At 34.8% G+C, this 16,428-nt stretch overlaps 3 protein-coding genes across 4 annotated transcripts; 2 read left to right on the plus strand and 1 right to left on the minus strand.

The window, feature by feature from the left end:
• The first annotated feature begins 714 nt into the window (after positions 1-714).
• LOC108214378 (glutaredoxin-C6) lies at positions 715-1,556 on the plus strand. Its single transcript, XM_017386352.2, has one exon. The coding sequence runs from the start codon at positions 889-891 to the stop codon at positions 1,315-1,317; it is 429 nt and encodes a 142-aa protein (XP_017241841.1). The 5' UTR covers positions 715-888; the 3' UTR covers positions 1,318-1,556.
• A 6,135-nt stretch (positions 1,557-7,691) lies between these two features.
• On the plus strand, positions 7,692-13,219 carry LOC108203726 (ATP-dependent zinc metalloprotease FTSH 4, mitochondrial). 2 transcript variants are annotated; one of them, XM_017372861.2, is made up of 7 exons: positions 7,692-7,906; positions 8,444-8,519; positions 9,466-9,729; positions 10,154-10,399; positions 10,521-10,648; positions 10,851-11,327; positions 11,874-13,219. In XM_017372861.2, exons 1-7 carry the CDS (start codon positions 7,880-7,882, stop codon positions 12,792-12,794), a joined length of 2,139 nt encoding a protein of 712 aa, XP_017228350.1. In that variant the 5' UTR covers positions 7,692-7,879; the 3' UTR covers positions 12,795-13,219. The 2 variants fall into 2 exon arrangements, with proteins under 2 accessions (XP_017228350.1, XP_017228342.1); XM_017372853.2 differs by having other exon boundaries at positions 7,700-7,906; positions 8,444-8,531.
• Positions 13,220-13,327: 108 nt separating this feature from the next.
• On the minus strand, positions 13,328-16,149 carry LOC108224742 (exocyst complex component EXO70A1). The gene has a single exon (XM_017399461.2). It carries the CDS (start codon positions 15,970-15,972, stop codon positions 13,675-13,677), a length of 2,298 nt encoding a protein of 765 aa, XP_017254950.1. The 5' UTR covers positions 15,973-16,149; the 3' UTR covers positions 13,328-13,674.
• Between the last annotated feature and the right edge of the window lie 279 nt (positions 16,150-16,428).

A 16,428-nucleotide genomic window follows, 5' to 3' on the forward strand; every position in this document is an offset into this window, starting at 1 on the left:
TATTTACATGACGATATTGAATCATCTTTAAATTTATATGATATATATTTCTTTTTTATGATCTAATACTTATCTCCAGTTACAAGAGATTCTTATTTAAAATTAGCCATAAAATACTACAGATAAAATTTATACAAATTGTAGACAAAAATCATGATTTCAATAAAATATTTTTCTTATCTAAAATTTTAGCAAACACTCTTATATTAGTAATATTAACTTAAGTTTTAAAAATTAATAAAAGAGTTTCGAATCATCACTTATCATATAAGAATGACTCTATAAGAATTTATATCAATTAACGATGTTCATCATAATAATAATAATATATTATTTTCAACAAAGAAGTGTCTCCTGAGCAAATTCTTATAAATTCAACAAATCCTATGTAATCAGTATTTTATATTATTTCATACTAAGCGCATAATTTTATATTTTTTGAGAGATTTTGATTGGTGGGGTGGTTGTATATGCAGGGGGTCCACCATTATTAAGATATAAAAATCAATCAAATTTTCTCAAATATATAAAATTCCGCGCCTGGTGGGCACACAAGAGAAAAACCGATTTTTTATTTACACACTTGTCAATAAATATCACGCTTTCTCTTACTCTATTCCGGCGCGTGAAAGATTACCCGAAAAAGCTAGATGCAGAGAAGAAATAACTACGTAAGAACTCCACTTTTCCTTCATCTGCACCAGAAAACAAAATAATTCACCTTTTCTCCTTGTATAAAGAATGCCACTCCCACCATCCCCCTCTCGTTGACATCAAAACACTCCACTTCATAATTTTATTATCTCCTCCACACCCTCCCAATTATTTTTCCCAACTCACCGGAAACAATATAAATTAAATTAAATTAAATTAAATAATTTAATTATCATGCAAGGCGTCAAGCGCTTCCTCCCGCCGTCCGACGGCGGCGTCCGCCTCGAGCTCAGCCCCACCACCGCCTCCCCCCTCGCCCTCGACGTCTCCGAGACCACCGAGACGCGAATCCAGCGCCTCATTTCCGAGAACCCCGTGATTATTTTCAGCCGAAATTCATGTTGCATGTGCCACGTCATGAAGCGCTTGCTCTCGACGATTGGCGTGCACCCCACGGTGATCGAGCTGGAGGAGGACGAGATCGGCGCGCTCTCCGCCGCCGTCGACGAGAATGACCGCGGCGGCGCGGGGGCGCCGGTGGTGTTTATTGGCGGCGCGCGCGTGGGGGGGCTCGAGAGCCTCGTGGCGCTTCATCTCAGTGGCCATCTTGTGGCGAAGCTTGTGGAAGTTGGTGCGCTTGGAGGGATGAATATGGTATTGTAATGAATTTGTGGTAATTAATTTGTTTTAATTATGGTATTTATTTAGGTGATAAGAATTAAAATAAATTTAGTTTATGTTATATATGTTTGTTAGAAAAAAAAATGAAAAAATCATGATCAGAATGGTTGATTTTGTGATTTGGCCTAATGGGTTTTCACTTGATCAATTGTCTTGATCATTAGATGAAGTATTAGATTGTAATCTTGTTTTGTTGTTTTTATAATGTTATATAGTCTATGGGGCCGTTTGGCTGGACTTAAAAGAAGTAACTTATTGCTTAAAGTAAAGAAGTGGATTAGAAGTGATAAGTTGGTCGGGACTTAAAAGCTATTATAAGTGTTTGGATACCGTGACTTATAAGTTTTTAAGTGTTTGGATAACTTAACTTTTAAGTTTGATATAGTTTTGTAGTTTTGTAATAAAATTATTTGAAATTTACGAAATAAATTAAGAAAAGTTGATGAAAATATTAGATCAGATTAATATTTATTGTGTATAAAAAAAGATTTTTGGTCTGTTTTGTCTCTTATTTTATTATAAGTTTATTTATTTATTTCTTTAGATAGTATTAAAGATATAATTCATAAATAAATGAAAAGATTTAAGCAGACTTCACGATCAATAATTTAAATAAGTGAAATTATGATTTGAAAGGACTAAATTGTGTCACATTTAAATATTTGGAAAGTAACAGCAGGAAAAAATAAATAAACAAAAGCAGGAAGCAAAGGGGAGTAAGTTGAAAGAAGCGGAAGTTGTGTCCTGAAAAAAAGCTCCATTTCCTAGCTTATTTTCTCTGACTTCTTTTGCTTTTTTAAGTACTTCCGATCGTTAGCCAAACGCACAGCAAAAAAGTAGAAGTGGGCTTCCAGACTTTTAAGCCCAGAAGCCATGTTGCCAAACATCCACTATGAATTCAAACAAGCTTGAATTCTAGTACTTCTCTTGTTGCCAGATTGAAATTTCAGTTCAGTCATTGCAGTTTAAGCTTTTAAGTTAATATGCATATTTATGTATAACATCTATCATCGTAAAAGTCGGGAATAAGAACTAAGCGACTAACCTATTCACTTATGGATTCGGAATTTATTTGAGATTTTTTGTGTAAAAACACTGATAATATCATACGATATGTCACGTGTTCGATTCTCTTTCTCGGACCGATATATGTATGTATATATGATATACACACAAGAGGGGATGGAAGCATATTCTTGAGTTTCTTTTCTTATGGAAAAGGTTGTGCAGAAGCACTTTGTTTATGCAAATTTGGGGTCACAACTTGTAGTACTCTTGTTATTCTTTAGAACAAATTGACTGATTGTCTATTGATTTCACTGGAATCAAATGTGTTAGAATTCTTTGGTGTAGAATTTGTTTAACAAGAAAAGATTCATATATTGAATTTGTTGGAGTATGAATTATGATTTGACTGACTTGTCTTTACTTGGATGGATTGAATACCTTTGGAACACAATAACCCACTTTCAGTAAGATTTCAAGAATCTTAACCACATGTGTAATTATAACTACGGTTTTTCTATGGTGTGCCCATGGGCACATGCTAAGCGCGGAAAATTTCGTGTTTGGATTATTTTGATTGGCTCCTATCTAATGATAATGGTGGACCCCCCTGCAAATACACCAACCAAACCAATCAAAATCTCCCAAAATACAAAAATTTCCGCGCTTAGCATGTGCCCATGGGCACACACTAGCCAAACCGTTATAACTATATTATATGTTTCCAGAAATTACTGTGTATTCTCTTGTCCAATTCTATTGTTACACCCAAAATACTTGGGAAGTTCTGTTAGCCGATCTTTTTAATAAATCATACTCCAACCATGTCCATCTCGTTTATAATCTTAGCCAATCTTCGGTAGATAATTATATTTGTCGAAGTAAGAAATCTAACCTTCAGTAGATAATTATATTTATATTTGTCGAAGTAAAAAATCTAACCTAATTATATTCGTCGAAGTAAGAAATCTGTAGAAATCTGATTTATAATCTTAGCCAACCTTCGGTAGATAATTATATTTGTCGAAGTAAGAAATCTTTAGAAAAATTAAATATCGTTTATTATCATATAGAACTGACATATTCTATTTATAACAATTTAAATATTAATACATATAATTTTTCAATTATAACCAACTAATATAACAAGTATAATCGAAAAACAATATCACAAGTTAGGGAAATTTTACATAATATTTTACTATTCCAACATAGCTAATGTTTCTAACTAATCCATTGGAGATGCTGTTACCAGATTCAGTGAATTCTTCAGTAGAGTGCACTCTACCCTGGAAATATTTCCGGCGGTGGTTCTTCACGTAAAGTTTGGTAGTAGTCGGTACCGCTAGTCTGCTACACGAATGTGTACCGTGCTTACCAAATTGAAGTATTTTCACCCACAAACGCTGGCACTCAGATATCGTAAAGTTCCTTAGTGTCCCATTCTGTGAAAATTACTACTACTATTATATTCATCAAAGTTCCAACCCTTTGTACAGGTATTAATAAAATAAGTAAATTTTAGAGTAACTTTTTAGAAAATCCAGAATAATTATCACGATTTTTGTTTATTACTGAGTTGAACCATGTGTGCCCAGTATGATTGTACTTTGGTATTATGGTAACTGAACTAGTACATACTCATTCAATTAAAGTTAAAGCCAAGATTGTATTGATAAATTTAAACTTTTCCATGTAAATATTTTTCATCAATAAAATTTAATACTCCATTATTTTAAACTATATAATTTTTTCCCACCAAAATTTGACATAAATATAATATACACAATTTACTTTTATGTATTTAGAATTCATACAATTAGTTTCAAAAGTTAATAAATTTTGACGGGTCATATTCCTGATTTATTTAAAAAGCGTCTATTAATTTTAAAAAATATTTAAAATTTATAAACTACATTTCGATTTTACTAAAATCTCTAATTTATCAAAAATTCAAAAATTAATCAATTAGTTTTAATTTCCGACTTTTGAACTCATTAATCAGCGATGATGACGAGAAAAGTTGAAACAGATGAATGAGATGGATGAAAAAGAGATGTAGTTATCTGGAGGGTGATGCCAAATTGCATTAAGTGTGTGCCATTACATAATACACGATCCAGGTGAGCTGGACGGTGATTTATAATTCAAGTGGGTCCTTCTTCAACTTGGATTATGTTTCACTCAATACCTGAGGTCCATATAAACTTTAAACTCATCCCAAATTTCCACCATACGAGTAATTTTTGCATATTATCATTCGATCAGTGATCTTTCTGATAGATGTGAATTAATTTAAAGATATAATTTGATTAAAATATAATTAATAGAAATTAAACTAGAAATAAATTTAGAACAATACAATCCGGTTAGGAACAAAACTGATACATATAAAATATTATATATTATTATATATAATATGACATATATACATTTATTGTGTGCGTTTATATTTTAACAGCCAGGCTTTCCAAAAACAGAAAAGTGGAGTCTTAATCAGTGATAAAATAAAACAGAGGCATTATATGAGGAAGAGCTTAAAGTTCACTTCTTGTCAACTTCCTTTCATTTCTTCTTCTTGAGGGCTTAGATTTGATAATGCTGAATGCTGAGTGACAACAACGATTTATGTACTCATAGCACACTACACTCTGCCACAATTTAAACACTTTTTGAAGCCGCCTCTCAATACCTCATAAGTCATAATTCTCAAACCGAATTAGGGATAGTTGGCTAGTTTAAACGACTGTCAAGAATCGGAAATCTGAACTAATCATTGATTTGCCTATTCAAAATTTATCAAGAATTTATTAAAAATATATTGATATATTGAAGATTTTTAGTCAAATTATGATATAATTGATAAATCGTAATTTTTTTTTATAATGATTGATCGGGAATTAATCAAAAATTTTCAATAAATCATGAATTTTTAGTTTAAAAATCAAATAATAATTTTTTTTCTTTGAACTATGATTACAAGTTAAAATCAATAATTCACTTTCATCCGGACATTAAAATCAATGATAATAAATTTTTTTCATCCTCACTAGAAATCATGATTCTGATAAAATATTAGAAAATTGTATATGAATTTTTTAATATGTGTATGTGATCACATTAATAATCACTTTTTAATTAGAGGATAAAATTCTGTTGAATATAATGACATTCTGTATACAAAAAAGCTTCCGCACATAAAAATATGTCGTTTAATTAAAAATTAATTATTAATATATGCCATGCGGACACCAAATATCTAATTATATATGCATACACATGCAAATCACCTTTAAGCATAAGTGGCACACATAAAAGGATTGCTAAAATCACTAACATGCCCCACCACCAAGAATCTTTTCATAGTTGCCAAGCAATAGTATAGGAATCTTTAATTGAATCTTTCAAAAAGGCAACTACACATATAGTTCTCCCCACACTCAAGTCTCAACCATTCATTATACTAAAGTGTATAGTTCTAACATGAACTTGCTCATTTTTCTAAACTATAGATACCTCAACTCCTTTCTAGCCAATATTTGGTTTATGCTTTCCTGTCTTATTTGTATTATTAAAGTCCTTAAAAGTCACTTTTTCTTTCCAAGCACTTTTCCATCATTTCTTCTCCTTTCTTTAGTTGAGTGAGGTCATGTTGCTATTTGGCCTATAGATACAACATGGTTGTGTGCATATGTGGTGCTAGTGATTAGGCTAATTGAGTTGGGGAGTGAATTATTTAGGAGAAGAAGAGAGTTAATCACCAGTTGGCATCTCCCTCGTGAGCTTTTCAACATTATTTCATCATTATTATTAAGTGGAGACAACACTTGTACTGTTACTGTTTGTTTTTATTTTTTGAATTATTTGGGCGTGTGACAAGATAGCATAACGGTTAAATTATGGAGATTCTCTCCACTATCACTCTACTGATTCTACTTGCTGTCTAGCAATTCGTAGGCTCAACTTGTTACACATGACTATTTTCATAGGATTTCCGGTTGCTTCGGTTTTCGATTTTGCTCATCTTAGTACTTATACCAACTATTCAGTATTCTAATATTAACCCCCGTAGTTTTATAAATTATATTAGATTTTTTAATAAATTTGAAATATCAATATTTATATATAAAAAATAAAAATAATTTATGAAATTATATTTTATATACATCTTAATACGTGTCAAATAATAAAAAATTATAAATAAATAAGAGACACAGAATGAATATAGTTGATAATATATCCAGTTGATCACTATTGAAATTCATGTTTATTGATGCAGATGCGATAATTTTTAATTTAAAATTTTTATTAAACCATTTTACTTTTATCTCGTCAAGTCGTCCTCTTCTAATTGTTGGATTTAACATGTTGATGCATCGATTAAAGTGGAAATTAACTGCCGAATTTTATCAGTTTTTATGTTTTGATGGCCTAAATTTTAAATTTGTATTAAGGTAATGAGATTGTTTTTATTCATCAAAGACGTGACTAAAAAAACTTTTTAAGAAAAAGTATTAGTTTATTTTAACGAAAAAAAACCCTTAACTATTTTTTTGAAATATAAATATAATGTCATCGTTATATTTATAATGCAGCTACTCATGGTTCATGTTTAAAACATGCAGACTGCAGCAGCAATGCAGTTGTTGGAAAGCTTTTGGGTAGTTGGGCCTCAACTTGCCAAATCTTTTCATCAAACAAAACAAAAAGATTTAGTACTGCCCATGTTGCATATCTTGTTGGGCTAATCCAGGGCCACTTTTATTGACATTACACAAAGACCTGCACATGTATGATGTAACCATTAATCAAATCTTTTTCTTGAAGTAAACTAATTTACACAAAATTTTCACAAAACATGTGAATATGACAGCAAAATATTTCCAAAAAATATAGTAAAAATAAAAAAATAATTCCGAAAAATAATCAGTAGATGTAAAAATTGACTCGACGTTCATTTTTTTTCCGACAAGATTCAAGTTACTAACATGTATAAAAGCTCATTAAAATACATTTATATATATATATATTTTTTTGCTAAATATGATTTATACTTATTTTATATTATATTATATGTCTTGTTTTGATTATTAAAAAATCATATCGATTAAATTTACTTTTTAGATATTTAAAATAAAAATGGTAAATTGTTTTTAATTATTAATCAAATTTTGATAGACATAACTATCTCATAGTTAAAGAAGACATCTAATATGAGATGAAGGGCTATTAATTTGTCATATAAAATCATGCAGGTCAATGTAGAAAAATATAAATAAATATTTGTAATGAATTATTTTACTAAAATCAAAACTAGAAAATATAAAACTGCAGCTAATAATTTGTGGAGGGAGTGATAATATTGTTTTTGTCAAGCATTCTTTACCCAATATATCTCCAATATCCATTAATCGATACACAGATCTCTCATCCTCGCCAATTTGACCATCACCATATATACATACAAATCATTTATATCTATTTTTTATTTAATAAAGCAGAGCTAAAAAGGCTTGAAGATTGGATTTTTATTGCAGCCATGGCTCTTAGACGCCTTCTCTCTGAGGTCTGTTCATACCCAATTCAATCAAGAATGTTTTTTTAATTATTTCATGTATAAATACCCAGTTCTTGAAATTTTCAATTTTGTGATTTCTTGATTAAAATGAATTTTGTGTTAATTGTGATTTTGGGTTTCTTGATTTAACTTGTTTCGAATTGTTAAATGTGTGGGAGTGTACAATCTATGTTTATGCTGTTGTTTTGGGGGCTTTTGTTATGATTGCCTTCAATTTTTATTGAAATTGATGGATAATGCTGATTTTGTTAGGCTCATTTGTCATATATTGAGCAGTATGTGTGCAAAAAGGTGGAATCTTTGCAAATGATTTTTGGCTTGCTTCATTGATTTTGTTTGTGTTTTTGTTTTCATGGTTGTTATGTTATCGATAGTTCTAGCTGTGCAATGTTCAGACTTAGTATTTGGATAAAGGAGGGGGTTACCGGGTTAGGATGTGCACATTTCCTTTCTTTGCATAAATGATTTTGCGCAGCTATTCGTGTAAAAGGCAGGAAGATGATCTGCTTTATTTCCTTGTAACAGGTTGCATACAAGCAATGTCACGTCAATCAGTTGACCAAATTGTTGGCTAACTCTTATCTCACTTCACGATATTTAGGTAATGCCGGAGGTATATACCTACCTTTATTTGTTAAATCTCGCGTTAATGTCTTCCTGTCAATTTCAATTTTGAGTTCCTAGTTCCTGCCACTTTAGACTACAGCATATTTGTAAAAACAAAATTATCACCTGATGGGAGTGGTATTCTCATTTGGAACCTTGTTTAGCACTACTCACTATAGTAATAACATCATAAGTATAAGTTGAGAATCGTTAACTGTGGTAAATGAGCATGCTATGTCATTCATGACTCTTAAAAAGGGAGGATTGGGAGTTTCTCTCTCTATACAAACACACATACCAGAGCTGATTTCTTTTTTATTCTATTGAGTGCCTATTTTCTAGCCTTCTTATGGCTTCGCATGATGATATAAATCTATCACATATGCTGTTTCTTATTGTAGATCTCTTATTTTATCTTTTCATTTAGATTGATGTACATTATTTCATTTATCTAGTTATTCCAGTTGGTAGCCGAGTTTAATAATCAGAAGTATGTACTGCTTATATTATTTAAACACAGAGGTCCTCTTTACAGCCTTCTATTTGATCTCTGCCGAATTGTTATAACCTGTTCCCAAGATCTCATTACAGGATGCTCAGTCTGGAGCTCTAATGTCCTTCCTTTCTTGTTGTTCCGTAAATGAGAAACAATGCTAAGAATTAAGTTCTGTTTTCCACCATATCGAGGTCCCTTGTAGGACAAGTAAAAAAGAAAATTAAAAAATCAAATTCCTAAGTAACAACAATAAAGGAGTTGTTAAATCTCCTAACCTATAGCAAGAAGAGAAAAAGTAAAATCTTCTAGAAAAGGGAAACAGAGGAAATACCACATAAAATGAAACATTTTGCAAGGAATTCCTACTTTAATGAAATAAATCCAAAGCAATTTCATAGTAATATTTGTACAATTTTTTGAATTTTACCATGGCCTGCCTCTGCAGCAAATGGTCTTTCGATTACCCCTCACAGGTTCCAGTCAAGTTATGTTGGACGATTGGGTCGCAGAGTACAAGATTTAGAAGGATCAAGTGATGTTGCATATCTTAAAGAGCTTTATCATCGAAATGATCCGGAGGCAGTCATAAGATTGTTTGAGAGTCATCCTTCATTGCAGACCAACCAGGATGCACTTTCAGAATATGTCAAGGCATTGGTTAAAGTTGATAGGTTGGATGATAGCGAGTTGCTCAAGACATTGCAAAGAGGTGAGTTATTTACTGGAACTGAAGCAGGTTTATACTTTATCAAACTTATCAGTCAGAGTGGACTAGGAGGACTAAAATTGGCTTCTTTTTTTGGCTAGCCTAACAATTCCATATTTGTCAGGAAAACTTTCAACTTCTTACTTCTGTCTGAAAATGCTGTTAAGCAATAAGAAGCACAACGGTTTTGTAAGTGGGCAAATTTAGTTGCCATAACACAAAAAATTGAGCTAGAGTTTCGAAAGTTGTCTGTGACTGAAGGTGAAGTCAAATAGGAATAATTGCTAAAGGTTGTTGAATAGCTAACTAAATTTGAGTTCTGTACATATTGAATCTTCTGCTTTTGAAGTTTAAGGACTTTGCATCGAGTTTAGTGTCTTCGTTTGACTCATCAGATATCTCTTAAGCAAACAAAAGTGTTGCACAGGTATTTCTGGTACTGGCTTCAATAGAACAATGGATGAAAGTATTGGTGGTCGTGCAGCTATGAGAAATGTGGGAAAAGCTTCGAAAGATGGTGTCCTAGGAACTGCTGGTACTCCTATACATATGGTGACTACGGAAGGAGGACATTTTAAAGAACAACTCTGGCGTACTTTCCGAACCCTAGGCTTAGCCTTTCTCTTGATTTCAGGCATTGGGGCACTAATCGAGGATAGAGGAATAAGTAAAGGTATTACTAATTTTCATTTCCCTTTGCTGTTTTAGTAAATTTCCTCTGGCACAATCGTCATTAGATGATGTAATGCCTTTTATATTTTCCCTTTTGTTTTACTGATGTTTGCTCTTTTCAGGAATGGGTGGTCTTAATGAAGAGGTACAACCCATTATGGAATCCAAAACAAAATTCAATGATGTAAAAGGTGTCGATGAAGCAAAAGCGGAGCTAGAAGAGATTGTTCACTACCTTCGAGATCCTAAGGTATTCATCTTACTTATTTAGTTACTCTTTGACGTCTCACTAATTATAGGTTCTGTTTGGTTAATAGTTTAATACATGCATATGTACTCTATTAAATTTATTTCTGCAGCACTCTTGTTCAGTTTTCCTTTATTTGTAAATTTGCAAGTGTTTAAGCCACTATGATAGTTTAGAAGTACATCTTACCCTCTCGTTGGTTCAGCGCTTTACTCATCTTGGTGGAAAACTGCCCAAAGGAGTTCTGCTTGTTGGTCCTCCTGGCACTGGAAAGACTATGTTAGCAAGGGCTATAGCAGGAGAAGCTGGGGTACCTTTCTTCTCATGCAGTGGCAGTGAGTTTGAAGAGATGTTTGTTGGTGTTGGAGCCCGACGAGTGAGAGATCTATTTGCTGCCGGAAAGAAGCGCTCACCTTGCATAATATTCATTGATGAAATAGATGCCATAGGAGGCCGGCGCAATCCCAAAGACCAACAGTACATGAGAATGACTTTAAATCAGCTGCTTGTTGAACTTGATGGATTCAAACAAAATGAAGGAGTTATTGTGGTTGCGGCAACTAACTTCCCTGAATCTTTGGACAAGGCATTGGTGAGACCGGGACGGTTTGATCGTCATATTGTTGTCCCAAATCCAGATGTTGAAGGGCGGAGACAGATCATGGAATCTCACATGTCTAAGGTACTAGTGGTGAATATCTACATTTCCTTTGCAATAATTAATATAGTTCTGAGGTTGCTTCTGAATTGATCTTCATACTTCTTCTTTCTTTATCATCATAGAAGCTGGAAATATGGAATATACTTTGTTGATTGAACTGTATGTGTAGGAAGAGATACACTATATGTCGTGTTTTGTTTTACATGAGCTTGGATTTAGCGCCTTAAACATAGTATTTTACACTGCAATAATTGATTTTGTTTTGGTTATTTAATTAGAATTTCTTATTCTATATCTTTGCTTGTATATAAGAAAGCTCCAATTCCATATTTCAGATTTTTTTGCAAAATTTAGACATGACAGCAATACTTATCTTGGCTTGATGTCGATGGCATCAGATTTGCTTAAAATAATGTTCATTTGTTCATGTCCTACCCCAAATGCATGTTCCCAAATGTAGACTGATGTTTTTAGAAAACCATGTACACAATGACTTTTGCCTGCAATTCACAGAAGTGGTTGATCTACAATATTTCTAATTATATTTGATAAAAAATTAATTGACAGGTTCTAAAAGGAGATGATGTTGATCTGATGATTATTGCTAGAGGAACGCCTGGATTCTCTGGTGCTGATCTAGCAAATTTGGTTAACGTTGCAGCTGTGAAGGCTGCAATGGATGGTGCCAAAGCTGTGAGCATGGCTGATTTAGAATATGCCAAGGACAAGATAATGATGGGCAGTGAGCGCAGATCAGCTGTTATATCAGAAGAATCGAGAAAGCTGACAGCTTTCCATGAGAGTGGCCATGCTCTGGTGGCAATCCATACTGATGGTGCCCTTCCGGTCCACAAGGCAACAATTGTTCCACGTGGCATGTCTCTCGGCATGGTTGCTCAATTACCCGACAAAGATGAAACGAGTATTTCTCGTAAGCAAATGCTTGCTCGGTTAGATATTTGCATGGGCGGTCGAGTTGCAGAAGAGCTTATTTTTGGAGAGAATGAAGTCACTTCAGGTGCATCATCTGATCTCCAGCAAGCAACTAATCTTGCCAGATCAATGGTTACAAAATATGGCATGAGTAAGCAAGTTGGAGTTGTTACTCACAACTATGATGATGAGGGGAAGAGTATGAGCACCGAGACAAGGCTTCTCATAGAAAAAGAAGTAAGAGAATTGTTGGAAAGGGCATATAATAATGCTAAGGCCATTCTTACAACCCACCAAAAGGAGCACCATGCACTTGCTAATGCATTACTTGAACATGAGACACTTAGTGGTAGTCAAATTACAGCCTTACTTGATAAACTCAAGTCTGATCAGCAACAGAAGCTTGTTTCAACTCAAAGCACGTCACAGTCCAACCCAGTTCCTCCATCAGGACCATCTGCTGCAGCATCTGCAGCAGCAGCGGCCGCCGCTGCAGCAGCTGCAGCTGCAAGTGCCGCGGCCAAAGCAAAAGGAGTTGCTCCCGTTGGGTCCTAGTTGCTGCTTGAATATTACAGGTATTTATTTCCCATCAGAGAAGCCATTGAAGTTTCATTTGCAGCTCCGCTGAAATCCTATTTGTATATCAGCACTGAGTGTAGAAGTCAATATGTAGATTAAGCGGAAGAAGTTCATGTCAAAAATTAGTGGTTAAGTCTGTTATACTAATTTCTTAACCCTTTGCCCTTTGGTCTTATTTAGCCTTACTGTTGATGATAATAAGTTTTGAGTAGCTACACCCATCACCACCTTATTTTTTTTGTTTTGCTTTTGCCCTTGTTTCTCTTGAGGCCTGGAGACACATTGTAAAGCTATGAGTTAGGAGGCCCTCAGTGTTGTATTATACATACCCATACTGCAAAATTGTAGAATTGTAATACTATAAGATTACAATAAGAGGTATAAGAGTTGCAATTTCGTAATTTGTGTTGTGTTTATTAATTGTTGATTAGTCTTTTGACATGGCCCTTGACCACTGAATCTTTTATATGCTTGATGAAGTTTTCTGTGGTTCTTAGTGAATCACCCCAAATTTATAATACAAATTTTATTCCATTTTCCCCTTATTTCATTTCATCTGAGTGAACACAGTCTAAAGGTTTCCTTCAGCCGATCTTTCCTTTCTAAAAGGGAAATGAAAAGTGTTGTTATGTAAACATAACAAGTGTATACTAGTCGTTAAGACAGACTCCGAGGGGAGGTTAAGATGTATGCAGTCCCTACGTCCCTCGAGTCGAGACTCGAGAGGCTGTTTCCTGCAGGTAATATTTTGCGATACATAAAACTCACTGAAGTCATATACTGTTACAAGTAATATGTTTACGTATTGGGAAATCTTTGGCATGTATGCCACTGTCTGCAACACCATGGCAGACAGTCAGTGTTCTGAAAACAATTTTTTCACTTTATCCTCGAGGTCCTCTGATGAGTACTTGATGTATCTCTCTTTGCCTCTTTCACTCTGTACACGGCTGCCGTATTTCTCTAAAAACGCTTTATAAACCGGGAGCAGTTTACTGAGTATCAACTTCTGAAGCTCCTCTCGCAGGCCAACGTCCAGCACAAGCCGTGTTGATTGCATCTGGCAAACCTCTTCAAATGTCGAATTGAAAGTCTTGAACCTATCTTTCAGAGAGTTCTTTGAAATCCCATTGTAAAATGGGAACTTATTACTCAATCCATCATCTCTTAAACAATACAAAACCCTGTGCCAGATGGATGAGTAATAGTCCTGTGCTGCCTGCAAGACCTCTTTGCGCAACTTTGACAGATACTCCTTCCCAATCATCTCCACAAGCTCCGGAGACCCTTTGACAGTCTTGATTATGTAAGTCACATTGTTCATAATGAACAGATAGCGCAATGCTGAATCTTCATACACTTTAGACTTACTCATCAAATTGATCTTCAGGCTCATCATGATCCAGATCATGTGAAGATTTGACGAGGTTCTATCTGAAGCTTCCAGAAATTGTTCGTCTGCCTGATTCCCCAAACTTTTAGTTGGCCGAGATGTAATTATGTCTGTCACCGATTCCTTGTACTGTGAAAGTCTTGTAACATAATTCATCGCGTATTCTGTCAAAGAGTGAATTGTGCCATCTGGGGGTGGAGAGTTTGATTGCTCATTGAGCACAGTGTCTTCAAAGCTGGAAAACAGTTTCCTTACCAGAGTTGCAAGGCTAGTAATAGTATTACTGGCACCCTGACATATATTTTCCGATGCCACGGTGTAGAACATTTTTTGAATCTCAGGCAGGATAACATCCAGAGCCTTGTACAGATCCAAAACAGCAAATAGTTTCCGAAATGATGTGATAAAACTTACAGCATCCGCGAAATTGTTGAGCTCAACTGCAACATGCTCGACTATAGCCAGGAAACAAGTGTCGTATGAGACTGCTCTGACACCATCAAATATCTGCTCATAGTATTGCCTCTCCCCGGGGAAGATACTGTGGTAACATTTCTGGGCTACCTGTATCCATAACTTGATTTTTGCAGCAAACTCTTCGACGTCAAGACCTTGTAAGTCATTGACACTCCATCTCCCGATGCTAAACCTCAAAAACCTTGCATCCACGACTGATTTCCTTGATATTCTGTACACCTCAATGCAGTCGCCAAGACATCCTCCTTTGTTAAGCCTCTGTACTATACTACAGAGGCGATAAACTTGCTCTTGGGAGAGCTCATGATGGCTGGCATGATGGCCACCCTGTTGTTCATAGCCATAACTGCTAGTCATGGAACTAGAGTCCAGAGTGGAACTCAAAGTATCAGACTGGTTCACACTGGTTGAGCAGTCTAATATTCCCTGAAACACCAGCTGCAGCGTTTTCATAGCGCGTGTTCCATGAGCCTCATAATCAGAGACCTGACCCGTCTTGATTGATTGCTGAATCTCATCAACTGCATTCAAGTAATGATCAAATTTGGCGCGGTCTGCATCATTCACAAGTCCTTGTAGCTGCGCAGGAGCTCCAAATTCTATTATTACTCTTGCTGCAGACTCCAAATCTAAAAACTTAGTATCCTCGCAGGATTCCATCATTACAGCCTGATCCATATCAGATATGCAACTAACTGGAGCCTGTTCAATTTCCTTATCTGTGCAAGAAGCTAGAACTCCAACCACACAATTTACCACGAGGCAATCGTCTTTTAAATAGCCCAATTTCTTCAAATGTTTCTTCTTGATGTACTGGCCAAATCCCCACTGGCTCCCACGGCGTCTCATCAAGAAAGGCTGCTTCTCCTGCAACCTCCCAAACTGAGTCTGAATTTTATGCTTACCATTCCCACTCTGATCAACAAGCATTAGCTCAAAAACCGCGTTCACATCAGTCTCTTCACTCTCCAATCTTATGTATAAAGACACGTAATCTATGTACTGATCCTTCTTGCCACTGGGGTACAGAGCAATTGCCCATTCATATCCCCCTGCTGTGAAAGTATCCGAGACCAAGTACTTGCCAACTTCAAACCCTTCTCTACGCGAGTAGCGATCAAATCTGAATGTATGGGAGCCAGTGAGTAGATCATCTACAGAGAAACCTGGAGCAGTGTTTTTAGATGAGCTTGAAGCGATTTCTTGATAGTCTTGATCCGTTGTGTCGGTAGACATGGATGTGAATTGCGGTTTTATTGCAGGTGGTGGAAGAAATGTAGACATTAATATGGTTTAACAATTTGATGATGAAGATGTTAAGAAAGAAACATGGATGGATTCAAGGATGAAGGTAGCAGATACAGTTTTATTGGATGAGATAGTGAAAGTGGGAGCCATTGACTTGCTGTCTTGAGTCTTCCTGTCCAATTTCCAGGCTCCTTCGTTTTTTGTGTGCTCAACCGCGTTCAGTTTTTATAAATTTCCCCTTTCTATTTAAATGCAATCTACATTTCATTTCAAACGATGGATTTAATTTGAAATTATCATATTTAAATTATAAGTTGAATGTTTTTAATTTCAAATAGAATTCAAATCCGAATTCTTTTGATTATACAAATATGTTATTTAATCAAATTCAGAAATTAAATTCAAATTCCGACTCAACATGAGAATTAGTCCAGGCCGCAATAGGAGAGTTTTTAATTTTTAATTAAGTTCTAGCTTAATATCAGGAACATA

This window comes from Daucus carota, chromosome 1, assembly GCF_001625215.2.
Source record: "Daucus carota subsp. sativus chromosome 1, DH1 v3.0, whole genome shotgun sequence".
NCBI lineage: Eukaryota > Viridiplantae > Streptophyta > Magnoliopsida > Apiales > Apiaceae > Daucus > Daucus carota.